At 33.8% G+C, this 20293-nt stretch overlaps 1 protein-coding gene across 16 annotated transcripts in view; it reads left to right on the top strand.

Annotated features, from left to right (window-relative positions):
- The first annotated feature begins 6 nt into the window (after positions 1-6).
- The window catches only part of myo9b (myosin IXb), a 59786-nt gene continuing 39499 nt past the window's right edge, over positions 7-20293 (top strand). For all 16 annotated transcript variants that reach the window (XM_073928003.1, XM_073928036.1, XM_073927998.1 and 13 more), the window contains exons 1-8: positions 7-307; positions 1093-1989; positions 15618-15712; positions 16320-16382; positions 16519-16618; positions 17021-17121; positions 18139-18262; positions 20139-20228. In XM_073928003.1, coding sequence (XP_073784104.1) covers positions 1153-1989; positions 15618-15712; positions 16320-16382; positions 16519-16618; positions 17021-17121; positions 18139-18262; positions 20139-20228 — 1410 coding nt within the window. In that variant the 5' untranslated portion in view covers positions 7-307; positions 1093-1152. The remainder of the gene's footprint in view (positions 308-1092; positions 1990-15617; positions 15713-16319; positions 16383-16518; positions 16619-17020; positions 17122-18138; positions 18263-20138; positions 20229-20293) is intronic.

Raw genomic sequence — 20293 nt, 5'->3', positions numbered from 1 at the left:
CACACTGCGATGTCAGGAAGTAACAAGCCGTCTGTGTCGTCAACATTCAGGAGGCGAAAGAAATAGTCTTCCTTATTTCTCGATCAAGATTTCACCGAGCCAGTCGCCTGTGTTGTTATCCGCCTCTTAATGGTATTTACCTGCGCCGTGAATGCGAGTTTATCGTGTCCGGTGTTACGCAGGGTTACAGGTGGACTGCTTTTACCAGTTGAAGAGCTAGACGTTTCGTCTGGAAAGCACTGCTGGATTTTTTTCCCAAGTTGGAAATGATTCCGCTCTGGAAAACAACGAGGTTGTTTTGAAAAAGGTACATGTGTTGTTATTTGCTTTTTTTTATTGCTAATCCATTAAAAGGACTAACGTTATAGTAAGATTTTCTGAAGTGAAAGTTAATAGTTTTGTCACGGTTGTAAAAAGGCGTCATGACTTGTGTCGTGTTTGTTAAATAATCTGCTGATGTTAATAGCGTTTTTATTATTCGAGCATGATTATATTTTATGTTATGAAAAGATATGTATTTCTCTAAATATCAGTATTTTAAAGTGATGTTTCATCTAAAATAAGAATTATTTTAATCGAATTATTTTAAAGACATTTCAATTCTCTTGTGTTTGTTTGTTCTGTTAAACAAAAAAGAAGATCTTTTGAAGAATGTTGGAAACCCTGCAATCTTTGAGTTCTAATGTAAATATAATTTTCATATTGGGATGATGTATATTTTTAGAATTAAGGAAGACTTTACCTACATGCATACATTACCTACATTTATTGTTTACATGTTCACAGTATGAACATTCATTTAAAACACTTGGCAAAATAGTAAATAAATACATTATTAATTAACTAATAGCATACAAACATTAAATAAACAGCAGTACTTGACACTGACGGATTTTTAAAAAGGCTACTACTATTTTATTTTAACTAGTGAAACTTTTAAGGAAAATATAAACTAGATCCATGGAGTTCATGCTAATTTTACAATCCGCTACAGTTTTCACATTAGGCAAGTGTGTACTTGTATATCCTGGTGGTCTAACTGCTGTTTCACACTCAAACCTACATTCTTTCTTCCCTTTCTTTCTTCTCCAGATCCTTATCATGCTGTACTGTGCGGTGTGCTGTACTGATGCATGTCTGTGTGTTTAAAGAATGAATGTCACGAACGGAAAGGCGACAATCTGCCAGGATGAATCGGTCTGCGCTCTGCAAATTTACCCCAGGTTGTCCGCCAAACCTGGGCAAGACTGCATCCTCAGGGTCCCGAAAGAGGCCACAGCCGCCACCGTCATTAAGACGGCTCTCACTACGCTTGGCTTGGACACATCCAAACCCCACGTTCTCGTGGAGGTCCAAGAGTACGGTGGAGAAGAATGGGTCCTACAAGCCAGCGACCTTCCCGTTCAAAGAGTCCTTCTCTGGCCTAGAAAGGCTCAACTCAAACATCCTCAAAGTGATGGATACTTCTTCGCTCTTCAAGAGGGAAGCTACGACAGATCCATGCATTATGACATTATGTCATCTGTCCGACGAGAGAAAGTAGCTCAGGGGCTTGTAACTCGGGGTTTCGTCTCACAGCAGCCTCAGGAGTATGACGATTTATGCAACCTCCCTGATCTAACAGAGGAGAGCATCTTGGAAACTCTGCGGCATCGCTTCCACAAGCAGAAGATCTACACGTTTGCGAGCAACATCCTCATCGCTGTTAATCCCTTTAAGTTTCTCCCCATCTACAATCCCAGATACGTCAAGATGTATGAGAACCACACGCTGGGCAAGCTGGAACCTCACGTCTTCGCTATTGCAGATGCTGCCTTCCACACGATGATGAACAAACGGGTCAACCAATGCATCGTCATCTCCGGGGAGAGTGGTTCTGGTAAAACACAGAGCACCAACTTCCTTATCCACTGCCTGACCGCCCTCAGCCAGAAGGGATATACTAGTGGCGTGGAGCGAACCATCCTGGGAGCAGGCCCAGTTCTTGAGGTGAGTTTGAGGTTTGGCACTTTTCATTGTATGCTTAGAAGTGTGATAGCAATCTAATTGGAATAGGAAACCAAGTAGAGATGTAATACAGGCCTGTAGCTGTATTTATGTCCATAATAACTAGAAGTGGCCTTAAAAAGGGTTCAGCAATGGTGTTTCTTTAGCTATAGGATCCATTGAGATGAAATGACATGGACGGGAAGACCATGATTCTAAAACTATTGTCTTGTACCAGGGGCGGATTTAGTGATTCGGGGGGCTTAAGCAACTTCAGCCATGGAGCCCCAAGTCCTGAAATGCACCCTTTCTACTCTTATTTAATTTGTATTTGTTTTACTGTTTTCGGGTATCTTTCAATTCTATTCAATGTTTTATCTTAATGTAAACTTTACATTTTTAAATAATTAGATGTCTTAAAATGAAGTAATAGCCACTTTGCTCAAATGGCATCCAATGTCGTGCTAATGCTCATTTGGGACGTCTGTTTGAATCCTTATTTTCAGTGTCTTAATGTTGTTTGTGTATTATTTATGAAGTGTTATGTTACTTATCTAGTTTTACAGTGGTGTGAAAAAGTGTTTGCCCCTTACTGATTTCTTTTTTTGTTTTTTTGTTATGATGTTTGTGACACTAATCAATGTTTCAGATCATCATACAAAATAAATAAGTCACAAGATAAAAAAGAGATAACACAAGTACATCTTGAAAAAGAAACACATCTGTGTACTTTGTTTTCTCTTATGTTTACTTGTGTTATCTTTGACTAATAATTAAATTTGTTTGATGATCTGAAACATTAAAGTGTGACAAAAAAAGTGTTATCAATAAAAGATAAGTCAGTAATGCAGCAAACACTTTTTCACACCGCTGTAATTTTGTTTAGCTTATTTTGAGTTTTCTTTTAACTTTTTCTTTAGTCAATTTTATTACTTTTAGCTTTTGTAAAGTATTTATATTCAGTGTTATGTTTTAAACGTATTTATTTTATTTATTCATTCAATCATTCATTTATTGTCCTTCGGCTTAGTCCCTTTATTCATCATGGGTCGCCACGGTGGAATGAACTGCCAACTATTTCAGCATATGTTTTACACCCACATGCTTTGGCTAATTTAGTTTATTAAATTCAACTATATCACATCTATTTGGACTGTGGAGGAAACCGGAGCAATTGGAGAAAACCCACATAAACACCCCCTGTGCTCATGTAATCATGCAAACTGACCCACCCGATACTCGAACCAGCAACCTTCTTTCTGTGAGGTGACAGTGCTAATCACTGAGTCACCGTTTTGCCCATTTTAATTTATATTCAGTTTATATTTCACATTAATTTTTTTATTAGTAAGTTTACAATTTGGAATTATGCATCCTGTGTATGTTTCTATTTTGGTTTCAGCTTAATTTCCATGAGTGTTTGGTTACATATATTTTTTTGACTGTACACTCACTGGCCACAGTATTTAGTACCAGGTTTTTTCCCCCAATTTCTGTTTAACGGAGAGCAAATTTCTTCAACACATTTGTAAACATAATAGTTTTAATAACTTATTTCTAATAACTGATTTGTTTTATCATTGCCATGACGACAGTAAATATTTTACTAGATGTTTTTCAAGATGCTTCTATACAGCTTAAAGTGACATTTAAAGGCTTAACTAGATTAATTAGGTTAACTAGGCAGGATAGAGTATTAGGCAAGTTATTGTATAATGATTGTTTGTTCTTTAGACAATCGAAAAATATTTAGCTTAAAGGAGCTAATAATGTTGACCTTAAATGGCTTAAAAAAATTTAAAACTGCTTTTCTTTTATCTGTAATAAAACAAATAAGATTTTCTCTAGAAGAAAAAAATATTATCAGACTTACTGTAAAAATTTTCTTGCTCTGTTAAGCATCTGGGAAATATTTGAAAAAGAAAATGCATTTCAAATAGCGTTTAATTATTCTGATTTCACCTGTAGTTAACCCAAAATTTAAAATTCTGTAATCATGTGCTCTCCTTTTACTTGTTCAAAGCCTGTATGAGTTTCTTTGTTCTGTTAAACACAAAAGAAGATATTTTGAAAATTGTTGGTTGCTTGCACCCATTGACTTCCATAATATCTTCTTTTGTGTTCAACAGAAGAAAGGAACTCATAAAGGTTTAAAACCACAGGAGGTAGAGTAAAGAATATGGCCAGATTCATCCCTTAGTTTCCCTGAGACTAATTCCAGAAGTATGGAAGTACTGGAAGTATTCTTCAAAGATTTTTATTCCTAGTGATGGTAATCGTAAATTAACATATTTAAAAAAAATTACTGTCAACTAAAATAAAACTATTAAAAATACATAAAAATTTTTATGCTCATCTTTAGACATGAATTAGACATTTTGACATGATAGAAAGACAACAGCAAGTCAAAAAACATTAACTAGAGGCTCGAAGAAGAACATCCCTGAATGCACAACACAGTGAACCTTGAATCAGATTGATTACAGAACGGCCACACTGTTGCCACTCCTGTCAGCTAAATCCAAAAAATTTAGCTGGGTAAACTCATATTGGTCATCAAAATTAGACCATATAGGAGGATTATCTGGTATGATCAGTCTCAATGTGTGCTGTGATGTGAAGGTCAGAATTTGCTGTGTGCAAGCTGCAACACTTGAAAGTAAAGATCCATCCTGCCTTGTATCAGTGGTTAAGGTTAGTGCTGGTGGTTTAATGGGTGGAGTAATTTTTAAGGGGCATGTTTTAGGCCCCTTTTTTCCTTTTGAGATTAATTAATTGCTTTACATTGATCCTTATCCACAACGTACACATCCATTATGTGAATTTCTCATTCCACATCCCAATGGTGCTCTAATAGATGGATAACTGGTGACTAGAGGTTTTTTGTGTAAAGTGAACTCGCTGTTTTGTTTAGGAAAGCAGTTTGAGTTCATTGTGGTCATAAAGGGATGTACATGGTCAACAAAAATATTCTGGTAGTCTGTGGCTTTAAACAATTCTCAGAAGGAACAAAGGGGCCTAAATTCTGTCACAAAAATCATCCTACCCATTAAACCACCCTCACTAACCTTAACCACTGATATGAGACAGGATGGATCTATGCTTTCATGTTATACACACCAAATTCTGACCTTACCCTTTGAACATCACAGCAAAAATTGAGACGCATCATACCAAACGACCGTATGATGGTGGCGTTAAAAGGTGTGATACTTGGAGCGCAGACACTGTTAACAATTCTGTAGGTAATTAATAATAAAATGATACTAATACTGAAATGGTTACAGCATTTCAGATGTTTTACAATGTGCTCAGCCTGCTGGTTTGTCTAGTTACACACATTTTTATCATCACATAACATTATAACAAAATCACTTGACTTTTTAATGCGCACACTGGAATTTGTTCTGTAAAAGTGTTTTCATCATAGTTTATGTGCATCTTTTCTTATCAAATAAAAAGTTCATCTGACTCGGTTATGCACATATGGTTTTTATGCACATTTTTAAAATTGATGCGCATTTTTGGTGTTTCCATCAATCGTTTTTTTATGCGCATATTGTTACATTATTGCTATTGTTGTAAATATATTTATTGTCAGTAGTGTGTATAAAGAGGAGCGTTAAAAATAAATTTTTTGTTGTTTTATTTTAGTTGACAGTAAAATAAAAAAATTACTGTTACTTGTCAATGCTCTGTTTACAACGACGCAAATGAAGCATCAATCGCGAGTGATTTACATGTTAAGTCAATGCAAAGATGTGAATAGACATCCAGTGGAGCAATGTGCGCAAATGAGGTGGCATAAATAAGGCTATTCATGCAAGTTAAGTGCGACAGGTTGAACGTTTTGCATGATTGTCGCGTGAATCGCTTAAGTTGGAATGACAGAACTTCCGCAGTCATTCGTGCACCATTAAACAATCAGGAGCCTGCTTTTGTAGGGGCATGATTATGACATAGCGCCTGTTGTTAGTGTCCTAGGGGAAATCTTCTTGCCGACACCGGACAACAGTTCATCAAACTGGGCTCAGCTCAGTCGGAAGCACAGCTAAAAACTTCCATCATCCAGGTATAGTTTCTGGAGGGGTTTACGAGCTCACAGAGGTGGGTGCACCTCAGAAATGATCTAGTAGACTGAGACACGGCTCCAAATGAATCAACGCTGTTTTTCAGCCTTCATTAAGCACATTTGCACAGCTATTCTCTCAATAAAATCCATTCTAGCCATTTAGCAACGAAGAGTCACCGGGCAGACAGAAGCCCTGCTCATGACGTGTCTATTGTGAAGTGAATTTGATGCGCGAATGAAGATGATTTGCCTTTCGAATTAAGCGAATAAACTCAGAATGTTCAAGTGTCTATTTACAAGTGAATAGCGCGATTTATCTGTTCGTGCCACGTCTTGTGTGAACACAGCATGAATCTACCGTTAGAACAGCAAACTTAAATATAAGATAAACACCTAAAGAAATACAATCACATATGAATGAGGAGATTTCACTTTAAAATGTAATAAAGAAAAAGACCTTTACATATGGTGACGTATAATGTTATAAGGATATAAGATGATTTGTATTGTTATATGAGATTTTTTCATAGCACCCAGCCCTATCTGTAACATAATTATTTTTGGGGGTTTTCACCCTTTAATGATAGGACAGTAGAGTATTGACAGGAAAGCATGGGGAGCAGAGAGAGGGAAAGATCCAAAAAGGATCGCGAGGTGGGAATGGAACTCGGGTCGTTGGAGCACCGGAGTGCATGTGTCTACACACTAACCACTACACCATTTGCATCAACCTATATCTCTTCTTTAGCTGTATTTCTTTTTTTATTGTTGTGTTTCGTTCTGTAAAATCAGTTTTTCTTGTTATACTGATAAAGAGTCAAGTTTGGGAGGAAATGATAACCTCTGTGCAGGAAGTGGCTTGTCCTCTTATCATGTTCTTGCATGCTTCTAGCTGTTCATGTTGAGGACTTTTATCAGTACAAGGTTACTATCCTTAAATCAAGTGCATTAAATTATGTGAAAGTGGGTTCCTCTTTCCTTTCTTAAACATGGTCAAATAAGGATCTAGAAACCATTTGGCCTTGTCACATGACAGGGCACTTTTTACACTGCTTCCTTATACAGTCCGAACAGACCTCTGTCTCCAATAGGCTCTATAAATTCTGAAACTAAAACTAAAGTGTAAGTTTAAAGGTTTCAACACACTCTCGTATCATTTTTGGTGCTTTCATTGTTAATGCATAATCAATGAGTTGAGTGACTAATTCAGTGCACTCTTAGGAATTGGAGTTTTTCCACTGTACAGTCCGTTTCCTAAACTTCCTATTCAGAATTCTTTAGTATGAGGTGATACAAAGGTGCAGATGAATTTCTACTGAAGGAGTTAGCTCATATTTTATGGGGTTTCCTTACTTTGGTCCTGCCCCTTTTAAACTAAGCTGTCAGACAGTGTTTGTCATGCGCAGGCCTACTGGGAGTCTCAATCTGATCCTAAACAGGTTAAACAAGTTCTCTGTTTTCTTAAACACATTCTTTTATCAGAACGGCCAGCCCCTCTCAATATTACTTACAAAGAACGCACATGACAAAGTGGAACTTGCGTTGTTTATTTGATATAAATAGATTTCTTATTAAGAGGGTTGAAAAAAATAGGTTATGAGTGGTTTTGAGTAAAAAATAGCAGAACAAGCACACAGTTGCATTGTTGAAAGATTATGATTGTACAGTATGATTAGAATTATTAGCCCCCTTTAGAATTTTTTTTCTCTTTTAAATATCTCCTAAATGATGTTAAACAGAGCAAGGGTATTATCACAGTATATTCTATAATTTTTCTTCTGGAGAAAGTCTTATTTGTTTTATTTGGGCTAGAATAAAAGCAGTTTTTATTTTCCAAAAACCATTTTAAGGTCAAAATTATTAGCCCCTTAAGCTATTTCTTTCGATAGTCTACAAAACAAAACCACTGTTAAACAATAACTTGCCTCATTACCTTAACCTGCCTTGTTAACTTAATTAACCTAGTTAACAGTGTTGGGCAGTAGCAACGCTACAAGCAGTGAAGCTACTAGCTTAACTACTTTTCTCAGTAGGGTGGAAGTAACATTGCTACTTTCTAAATCAGATAGCTTTTCTGTAGCGCAGTCCACACGAGCCACATTTACCGATCGTGGACTCACGGAGTTGTGAGGCCAGTGTCTAGCCGATTAAAGTAAATCTGTATGATGGTGAGAATGATGATATCTTCCTTTTCCTGTTTTACGGTGATCGACAACAAACTTTTAAGCCTTTAAATTGCATTTAAGCTGAATACTATTATCTGAAAAAATATCTAGTCAAATATTATTTACTGTCATCATGTCAAAGATAAAATAAATCAGTTATTAGAAATGAGAACCTAAAACTATATTATGTTTAGAAAAAAATCTTCTCTCCGTAAAACAGAATTAGGGGAAAAAATTAACCAGGAAGGGCTAATAACTCAGAGGGGACTAATAATTCTTACCTCAACTGTATATTGAGCATGGGACCTAATATTTGATACATGTTATTTACTGTGTTCCCCACACTCCTTGAAAGTACTTAAAAGTACTTGAATTTCAGAGATATGGATTCAAGGCCTTGAAAGTTCTTAAAAATGAACAAAGGTTCTTGAAAGAGCTTGAATTAAATTGAAATTTTAATTTGTTTATGCTTTTATTTCAACAATTGTACTCAGAAAAAACTAAGAAATTCTTTAATTATAAATCCTAAATTTAAAACTTGTACAATAGCACAGACAAATAATGCATTTCAGAAACTACAATCGAATATTATCTATACTGAATACATTTTTTGAACATTATTTTTAAAACAGTTTACATTTTAGAAAATGACTAATATTTTTTTCATATCAGTACATTAAGTGTAAATCAAATCAAATACAAAGGTGCTTGATTTTAAATGAAGGGTGGTTTATAAGGTCATGGAAAGTCCTTGAACTTGCTGTTCATGAAAGTGTGGGAACCCAGTATTGAAATAAATACATTTGTGGAATAGTGGATATCATACTCCTAGTAATGTATAAGTAAAACATGCCCTTTAAGTGAATCATCAGAGTCCTGTGGTTTACAGAGTAAGAGTGTCCTGAATATCAGCGATTTAAAATGTATTTAATGATTATGTTAATTAAAAATATCATTTTATCCAACAATGATTCATTGACCTGATTGAAGGTCCCAGTAGTTATATTTTCAGCAATTCATCAAAGAAATTATGAAATGTGTATTGGTTTCTATAAAACATATTAACCCTTAAAGACCGAGACAGCCGCCCGCGGCTAAAAATAAGTATTGCTCTTAAATGTTTAATAACTTTTGATCCGCTGATCCGATCCATACAATTCAAAGATTGGCATAAAGAAGAGACTCTCAGAGACTCCATCGCTGTATCACTTTCAGAGGCTCCGGAATCAGTGTGGTTACGTCATCAAATTTTGACAACGCTGATTTGACAAAGGAACGCTCGTCACTTGTCTCTCCGGACAAACCAGACATGATATATGGATGCATTGTCCCTCCTCCATGCCCAGATTGGTTCAAACTCGCTCTATCTCAACCAATAAGCTTAGGTTTCGCTTTGTGAACCAACAATTAGCTATTTGAACAACACGGAATGAGAGATAGGCTGCACATTTACGCGCGGCTAAATAAAACGCTAAAAAAAAGTTTTGCATGAAATAATTCTCATACTAAGTACTTTTGCATGCACAACAGCACAAAAACATGACAAAACAGTGACACAGCAAAGACTGTTCAGATTTAAAGATTTCCCCCCCCATTGAAAAACGCCTTGAAATAACATTGAAATAAATTGCTATAACTTGCTCAGGGAATGGCGGATGTAGACAAAATTTATTGTGGAAGTATAAAACATCATAATATGTATTTCTAAAGAAAGAAAAACAAACTTCATAAGGTTTTGTTTATAATAACTAGAAAATGCCACTTTTTTTAAAAATCGTTTCTGGAAAATTCTGGAATATTTTCTGTCTGTTCATATGTTTTTGGACCAAAAAAAGTTTTAGACTGGACCTTTAAATGATACAGATTGAAACTTCAGGTTCTCCTGTTTAAAATAATATATGACACTTGAGTCTGACTGCTAAAATAAAAATAAAACTGCTTTAAAAAAATAATAATAATATAGGCCCATTAGGTGCCCTCAAAATACCTCTAGGTCTTTAAGGGTTAAGCCACAGAACTGTTTTCAGCATTGATCATAATACAAAATCTTTTTCAAGCACTAAATCTACAGTACATGATAGACCCATTTTTGAAGGATTATGTGACACTGGAGGCAGGTAATATTTGAACATTTGCTTCATATTACTGGGCTTTGTTTTTTGTTTTTTTTGTTTGTTTTTTTCAAGAGGAAAAGATCTCTGTCTCATTTCAGACATTTGTGTATTGTGTTCATGAGGTCTCCTCTAACAATATGTGCATTGTTTGTCTGGTAGTTTTATTTTAACATGGTAATGTTGTTTATATATTATGCAGAGACTCAATAATGATTGTGTTTTATGTTTTGGTTCCAGACAGCTTATCTTGTGTAGAGATAATGGAACTGTATAGTTTAACTTTACTGTATGGAGTCATCTTTGACATCCGTTACCAGCCAATTCAGGCATCAATAATACAGATTCTATGCATCTTTACTGGCTCACAGACACATTTTATTGCCATAGAAATCTTTAAATCCACTTAAAGCATCACACTGGCTTCAAGATCTGATGTTATATTTACACTTGGAAAAAATTAAATATTCAATTAGAGGTTCTAGCAAATTCTCATATGTTTGGCATCCCTTATTATCACATTTCTCTGCTATAAGTGTACTTCCTGGGGAATTATGTGACTGTCTTGTATGTAACTGGAATCTTTTTTTCTGTAATCTGTTTGTGTTTTCTTTCTCCAGAACCTTAAGCTTCTTCTATGTTAACCTACCATTGTAAGATAGCACAGCATTGTCCCTGATCGTATCACCCATTACTGTTGTCACTCTATTTATCTATGTATTTATTTATTTATTTATTTTTATTTTTCTTCTTTTATTTTATAAAATTTAGCAGCTTTTTTCTATTATTATTGTTTTAATTATTATTATTATCTGTATAAACAATGTAATTCGTCCTTAAAAATAAAGGGAAAAAATACAGATTCCATAACTCTGACTGCTATAAAGTAGACAGGTTAGCAATGTTTTATTTGCACCTTTTTATAAAATAAGTTATGTCTTAAAGTAGAGAAAATCCTTGTAGACATAAAAGGGGATCTACTTTTAAGGTGTTTAAACACAGTTGAGTGCCAATAGTCTGCGAATATAACCAGCTTCTAATAGTAAAGAATGATTAATTTAGTTTTTCATAGCCACACTAAATAAAAACAGTCTGCAGACACACTTTGATTGACACTGTGCTTTTGTATGTGTCATCAAAGGGGGAAATCCCTGCCCATCAGTGGCAATCTCTCCCACAGTAGCACAGGACATTACTCTTGTTTTTTCTCATTTGAATTTAAAGCAACAGTCACTATAATGACACAATTAGGATCTAAACCTAGAGAGAGCAATTTCAAAGAGTCCTAAAACATTATTTGTGCGATATTTTGAGCTGATACTACACAAACACACTCTAGGGACATCATACACTTATTTTACATCTTATAAAAAGAGGCAAAATAGATCCCGCTTTAAAATGAAAGCAGTACTGTTTTTACTGCTCATATTGACCATTAATACTGTACAAACATTCAATGTTATGTCTTAAACTTTGGAGGCAAATTTATACTTTAAAATTAATCCTGAATCATGTTTTATATTGTGGAGAGATGTGTGTCTTGTTTTTGAAGTTAAAAGACATACTGTAAAATTTATGTTGACAGGCAAAATTCCATAAACTGAAGAAGGAAACTAAATGCCATATGTACTAGAATAATGCAGCGCCTCTTTTGAACACTGTAGTGTTTATTTTTATATGCCATCTGCAGGATTCTTGTGAAAACCTGTTTTTTTTTTTTTTGTTTTTTTTTAGAAAAAACAGAAAATCTAGTTGTTGGTGAAAACTGAACAGATGTTTTTAGGAAACAAAAATAGGCCACGGAAAACTGGGTCATGGCATCTTGAGAGTAAAATTGGTTGCACTTGCACTACATTTTTACTTTTGCTGAACTTTGACATTTGATTGAGAATCTATTGTTGTGGTTTAGCGTCGTTTTATTTGATCCACCCTTTTCACACATGATCCATTTGCTGTCCTTGGACAACCTAACCACAATGCCTTCTGCTCTGGGTGTGTGTGTGTTTACCCCTGTGTGTGTATGCACTTGAATGGGTTAAATGTATAGAACCAATTCTGAGTATGGTCACCATACTTGGCCACATGTCACAACGTTCACTTTTTCACTTTCAGTACATATGCGATTTTGAAGCGTTACAGGCTGATGGCGCTTTTGTATGACGTGTTTGGATTGTGCTACTGATCTGTGGCTCAATACCTCAGAAACAACTATTAATTCTCTACATTTATACTGTTTTGATAGGCCATAAATATACATCAATGTTTTATTATTCAGTGAATTTTACTTCTATGTATTTATTTATAAGCTTTATAAAAATATATACTGTATCAAGCTTTTTAAGCAAGTTGCAAAACATTTTTACATTCAACATACTTTTTAATTTTTTTATTGTTATCAAAAGAGGTGATTACTTTGTACTAATGCTTCTCATGCCACCTTATAAATGATTTTCTAGATCTGACCATTTATAGTCCTGAGAGTTGTCATTGTTTTCTTATGTCATCTGACGTGTGTGGTTGTGACCTTTGCTCGTTTTCTTCTTCAGTGCGGAAGGTTAAGGCCTGTGGGAAAAGCACACCTAGCTTTTTAAGGTGTCTTCTGTCTGAATTAGACCTTGTTGTCAAACCTTTACCTTAAAACCCTTTCTGTTTCATGTGTAGAACTCCTGGGCGTTGGCTTTTATCAGAATACCAGAGCGAGTCTGCGTAAGCCAACATGCCAAGACAGGCTCTGTCAGGCCATCTGATAAAAACTCTACTTCTGACAAGTGTAACAGAGTTTTCTATCTATTCAAGTGTTTCATGACGTCCTTTCCTCAGTATTTCTCTCTGATATTTCCTTTACGGAATCTGTTTGTTTGAAAAGAAAATTACTACAGGATAAAGTCCTGTATGATGGTCGTGGTTAGGATCATGTTAAAAGCGTGCACATATTGAAGATCAATAGGGAGCAGCTTGTAAGCATGCTGTTACATGTTACATATCTCAAAGTCCTTCCACAGTAGTTTTAGTTTTGAAAAATACATTTGTAACTTTTTATTTCATCCATAGCTGTTTATAGCTAAATTTTCTATATGATTTCTCAAAAAAGTTTTATTAACAAAAGGGGCATCTCTTTCAAGATGTATTTACCCTGCAGGTTCCCTTCCCAATTACAAAACAAAAATTAATTAATTAATCAGTTGAACTTTAACATTATGTGGAAGAGAAAAGTTCATTATGTTAAAAAAGGAACAATAGTGAAGGATTATAAATATGGGGGTCTGCAGGTTATATATTTTAATTGTATAAATGGCATGTTTAAGATTAATTGGTTAAAAAAATTTGCTTAGTGATAATTTTTAATTTAGAAACAAATCTTTTTTTTTTTTTTTTTTTTGATAAATGTTGGTGGGAGAGGGGTATTTGGTTGGTTGTACATCTATTAGACAAAGAGAGTGAGGTTCCCAGTTTTTGTGAAAAATATAACTTTGAATGTGATTATAAGCAATACACTAGGGCAGGGGTCACCAATCTCGACCCTGGAGGGCCAGTGTACCTACAGGGTTTAGCTCCAACTTGCCTCAACACACCTGCCTGGATGTATCAAGTTAAGGCCTTGATTAGCTTGTTCAGGTGTGTTTGATTAGGGTTGGAGCTAAAATCTGCAGGACACCGGCCCTCCAGGTACAAGTTTGGTGTCCACTGGACTAGGGTATTGAAATCTATCTCGAAGGCATTTCTGATGATGGTTAGTAATGTGGTTACCAATATAAATGACACACTTCATCTGCCTTATTTGTTAATAAATGGACAAGATTTTATTTAGAGTGAAATGCCTAATAAAATAATAAGATCAATATTAACTCAAGATAAATTTCCAATACAAGCTAGTAGAAATACTGTGTCTTTTCTTTTTTCCAAGAGCTCTATTATCGAATTAAGGACAGTGTTTCTTTCCATCCCCATACCACTCGAAGCTAAAGAAGTACATTTTAAAATATTCGATGATATTTACCCATCTTCAGAGTTTCTTAGACATAGATTTAATTTTGATCACAGCAATTGTACATTCTGTAAGGTTGACATTCAAACGACTGCACATTTATTTATTGATTGCTTATATAGCAGAACCTTTTGTTCTGATTAATTTGAGTGGTTAAAGATTTCTCTCAAGTTGTCCTCCCAATATTCTATAAATTATATTTTCTTTGGTTTATCAGGGAAAGATTTTAATATTCAATTTGTATTGAACAATTTTCTAAATTTGGGGAAATTTTACATTAATAAATGCAGTACCCTTAAAACAAAACCACTGTTTTTAGTTTTCCGAAAGGAATTTCGGTTATACTGTAAATCTTTAAAGTTGCTAAAATCAAATTGTGGAGAAAGACTGTTTAGTTTATTGAAAAAAATGTAATTAATAGAAGACCCGGTAGTGTAATTTTTTTTCTTCATTCTTTTAGATACGTTTGTGTGCCTATTCTATGCTTTAAGTGTATTTATTTGTATTATTATTTTATTGATTTGATTATTATTTGTGCTCTGTTCTATAAATGTGGGTGAAAGTTGTTTATCAAGTTTTGCCTTATTGTAATTGTGTTATAATGCAATAAAAAAAAATATTTAAACCTGTTATACTTGCAAAGATGTGTTTAAGGACATTTGACTGCTCATATGTCTACCAAAAAGCTTATAAATACTACAAAGTAGCATTCAATCAAATCTAATTCTTTAATAATGTATTTTTGGACCATGACAGATCGTGGTTGCAGCCTCTTTTCTTTGTAAAGGCAAAAGTTTCCAGTGAGTGTCATTTGTCTTTGAATTGACATGAATGAATAAATGATTAAGTGAGATTTGTTTTTACTTGTTACTGGAATAGCAGGAAGTATTTTAAAATGGATAAATCTACTCGCCTTATATCAGCATTAACATCAACAAGTCAAACTGAAGGACAAGACTGCCTAAGCTATGTTTATTTGTTTGTGGTGTCTGAGATAAAAGGCCCACACATTTTTATTTTCATACTGTATTTTTGTCATTTGGTTTTGATGAACTGGTTGCCGTAGTATGAACCACCAATAATAAATGCTAATAATCTACTGACAATAAGACTGTAATCATGTCTAATTTTTGTGTTTGACTAGTTTTAAAGTATAGTTAAAGTGTGTTTATTAGGTTAAGGCCATCTTTTATCTAACACGAGAGTTGTCCGTCAGCATTCACAAACCATATCAGTGTGTTTTTTATAGTTTGTGATCTCAAAAACAGCTTATCTGATTCATTCTTTGCTTTCTTCAGGCATTTGGCAATGCTAAAACAGCATACAACAACAACTCAAGTCGCTTTGGAAAGTTCATTCAAGTGAATTATCTGGAGAGTGGCGTTGTGAGAGGGTGAGTCATCTGTCCTTCTGCCCCGAGACACGTCACACACCAAACTCCCACAGCTGCTCCTCACTCACATAAGAGATTTGACACCAGTGCAGTTAATTTTAATACTGGAACTACCAGAATTATGACTACTAGTATGGCCATAGCGGTCGTTCTGAACATTTATATCATATATCATATAAGGTATTATATTGGTAAATTTACATTCAAAGTTTCTTTTGAGATATTAGAATTGAGCTTTCAATGTCTATCATTATATTTTATGCAGTCATTACCCCAAAAATACCATCTTTTTGATAAGACAACCTATAAATATGAGTTACTAAACCACCCACGAAGATGCGCACCTTACTTTGTCCAGCAAGTTGGAGAGCAAGCTTTTTTCACTATGCTGATTGAATATGTTTTTAAAGACATGTCTGAAGTACCGTTATGTTTTCTCAATCAGGAAGTGATGTTTTTGTTAGACTGAAGTTGCTAGGCAGCAGAGACAAATTAAGACAGACCTCTTATATTTTCTGGTCCCATTCTCTAAAATAATTATCTGAAAGTCTAGCTATTGCTGGCATTGATCTGAAATTCCTAATACAGCTTTTGTTCAATGTTTCAGGGCTGTTGTTGAGAAGTATTTACTAGAGAAATGCCGCCTAGTGTCCAGAGGAAAAACTGAAAGGTAATAAATTGGAAACCATTTTATATATATCAATTTTATCCATATCCCTTTTACGTTTGAACTCCTTAGTGTCACAAGTGGAATTAAATGTATTACTCAACGCAAATTCCTTGTCTGCTTGTTATCTGACCTACAGGAATTATCATGTTTTTTATTACCTTTTGATTGGCGCCTCAGAGGAGGAGAGAGATGAGTTTAAGCTTCTGCAGCCTAATGACTACCACTACCTCAAAGAGGTAAGGATTACCTTAGAGAATCGCTGGTAGACCCCTGATAAAGCGTTTCGTTTTGACTAGTGTTCCTGATGCTCTCAATTGTCTTTACTGGACAAATTTTTTTGTCATCATTTACTTATCGTCCACTTGTTTCAAACTTGTTAGACTTTCATGTTTCTGTTAAAGATAAATGCAAGTATTTTAAAGATTGTGAGAAACTAGTAACCATTGACATGTCTATTTTGTTTAAGTCAATTGTTGGACTTTCTTCAAAAAATCTTCTTTTCAAGAGAAGAAAGAATCTAATAGTCTTCTAATGTTCTTACTGTATGTCTTATTGGATTATTAGCTTTTTTTGTTATTGTTAAAATATCACAGCTAAGCTTTTCCATTAATTATCTGTTTTTCAACTTAACCTCACAGGAAATGCCAATTTCAGAGGATCAAGCTGAAATGACACATGAATTCCGGAGACTTCATCAGGCCATGGAGATGGTCGGTTTTCTGCCTCCAACCAAAAAGCAGTAAGTTTATTTTTTGATTTAGATTTTTCTCTTTAGTCTGCATCCTAAACCATTACTTTTTAGAAGTCTTTACATATTATGTAAAACTATGTCTTTAACGTTTAATTACAAACAAACAACCTTAAAATAAAATTTCCTGAAGGTTTTTTTTTCTCCATTAATACCATATTCCCAAAAGAACCTTTGAAAGGACAGTTCTTGTAGAAAATACACTACCGGTCAAAAGTTGGGATCATTTATTTTTTCATGTTTTTTTTCTCTTTTAAATTATTCTATTCATCAAGGTGGCATTTAATAAATGTAAAAAAAATCAATTGTTTAATATTTATTAAAAGTTTAAATAACTGATTTCTTTTTGTTAGTGGTTTCAAATTAAATGATTTCTGTTATAATGTTTAAAGGTTCTTTGTGCATCCATCAGTGCATATATAGAGAACCTTTATTTTAAGATTGCATTGATTTTAACTCAAGCCTCAATTTTGGATCACATGTAATCTTTAGTGTTTATTTAACCATCCTACATTCGTTACCTTTACAATGAAAGAACTTTAACAATTGCCCATAAATTGAAGATATCTAGAAATGCAGAATTGAATTAGTGCAACTAATATTATTATGTGTAATCAGGATTTTATTGAAGGGGTGAAGTCACTGAAAAATTACCAGCTGTATGCATGACTAACAAATAAAGAATTCTGGTCTGGGACAAGTCTGTGCTTGTCATTTAGGGGGGAAATGCATCAAGAAATGCTCTGTGCTATTTTGGTCATGAAATGCAGTGTGATGATTATGAGCTGCCTTCCAAAAAAAAAATTTCACCATTAAATGTAACTGTTATATAATACTGGTAACAAACAGCTTATTACTTAGAATTGTAATTAGTCAAAATATTTACTTATTCCATTGTTCAAAATGCATGATTTGCATTGTTGTAGTAATATGCTTTTTATACATGAATTTTATGAGGCACTTTGCAAAGAAAAAGTGTTTGTAAAGTGTTTTTCTGTTCTTTTTTAGGATATTCTCTGTGCTCTCTGCCATTCTGTACCTGGGAAATGTGACGTACAAGCCAAAAGATGTTGGCGAAGGGCTTAAAGTTGGACCTGATCATGTCCTTTCAGCTCTGTCTGACCTTCTAAAGGTACCACAAGCTACTTTAATGTTTAATATAAATTCACAATAGTAAGCCAAATTTGTCTCTTTGGTTCCACTTTTTCCATTAAACATGGGACACCACAATACTAGCTTTAAATAACGTAAACTATAAAATCACCTCACCCAATAGTTTGGAAATATGGTAGAGTGACATATTAATGAATCAGGTCACTGCCACAATGTATTATTGTCTTTATCATATATTTAAACTCTTAAACTTAAATATGTGGTGACATGTATTCAATGGATGCTGTACAACCGTATAAGAATTATTTAGAAATTATCTTTCCAATCGAAATCAATGTGTGCATCTAGATGGCTTTGTTTTTAGTCCATTCGTTGTAGCTTAAGGTTTATTGGTTTATTGGGGTCGCTTCTTTATATATATATATATATATATATATATATATATATATATATATATATATATATATATATATATGGGCAATTCCAGACAAATGTCAACCTTGCCATAAAAAATAATTAAGTTTTCACCAAAATAGAGAAACCATTTCTCCATTTTTTTTTGTGTTAAAAAAAGTATTTTACAGTACTTTAAAAATACTTGTAAATGTATCTGTCAGTATTTTTAAACTATTATATTTAATTTGCCAAAATCACACAAGTGACAATTTAAATGCTGTCATATCCATAATGGAAAATTTCACATCCATAAAGACACTTTTTTCTCATAAATGCAAAAATGTCAAATTAAATGAAATCAATCATTTTAATTCTATAGTGAGCTGAATCTCATATAATCTCTTATATATTTATTTATTTATTTATTTATTTATATATATATATATATATATATATATATATATATATATATATATATATATATATATATTTATATACTGTATGTATGTATGTATATATATATATATATATATATATATATATATATATATATATATATATATATATATATGTATATGTGTGTGTGTGTGTGTGTGTGTGTTATACGTCTGTTTTCCAAGTCAAAACAAATTCATCAAAATCTCTGTTCTATTTCTACTATTTAAGGTTCAGAGATTAAATTTGTGTCCCAGTAAAGGTATCTTGAAATTTTAATTGATGAAGCCTTTTCCTCTGGTCGTCATGTTTAGCAATTGGTGAAAAAAAAACACGAGAACCAAATATTTCATTTGTAATTTCGATTTCTATTCCACTTTTAGCATCGATTTCCATTTGTATTTTTTCGGGTTGGTTGGCTTTCAGATTTTCCAAAAGGGGTGTAACGTTTATATAATTCACGGTTGGATACGACACAGTGGTGTGATGACATGGTTCATTACATTTTCAAAACAGCAAAGAGAAAGTCATTTCCTCCTACAGTTTTTGCACAAATTGAATGAAAAAAAAGGTCATCTAACGTGATCTTTTTTTCCTTTGAACAATGACAGAGCTATTTACAAATCTTCTGGGGTGTCCTAGCAGCATATAAAACAGCTACTTATTAAAGAAATGAAGCATAATATTTTTGTAGTTATACTAGTAAACAAATGCAAAGAAAATAACAGTTTTTTTTTAAGTTTTTTTTTTATGGAAGGCAGTGAATTTTTACTCGGTGTCCACGTTTTCTGTAGACAGCACAAAGTCTGACATTCCTGGAGGGAAATACAAAAATTAAAGTTTACTATGAGATTTGGATATTGCATGAGACTAACAAGAAACTATCACATCAGTTGAATATTGCTGTTTGTTTGTTGCTTTGATCTGTTAAAGTGATTAAATGTAATGTAAAAATTGAGCTGTTATAAAAAGCATTACACATTGACAGACTCGTGTTTTCAAATGTTTAAATGTCGTCTTTATTACCATAAAATATGTCTTACATCATCGCTTTTCAATTCCAGGTTAAAGTTGAGCTGCTTGTTGAAGCACTGACCACAAGGAAAGCAATGACTGCTAATGACAAGCTGATTCTGCCTTACAGCCTCAATGAGGTAAATTATAATATAACCGATAATATAATAGTGATGCATGTGATGACATTTTCTGCTATGTACTG

Source organism: Danio rerio, chromosome 2 (genome assembly GCF_049306965.1).
Source record: "Danio rerio strain Tuebingen ecotype United States chromosome 2, GRCz12tu, whole genome shotgun sequence".
Lineage (NCBI taxonomy): Eukaryota > Metazoa > Chordata > Actinopteri > Cypriniformes > Danionidae > Danio > Danio rerio.
This window is presented reverse-complemented; position numbering and strand designations above follow the sequence as displayed.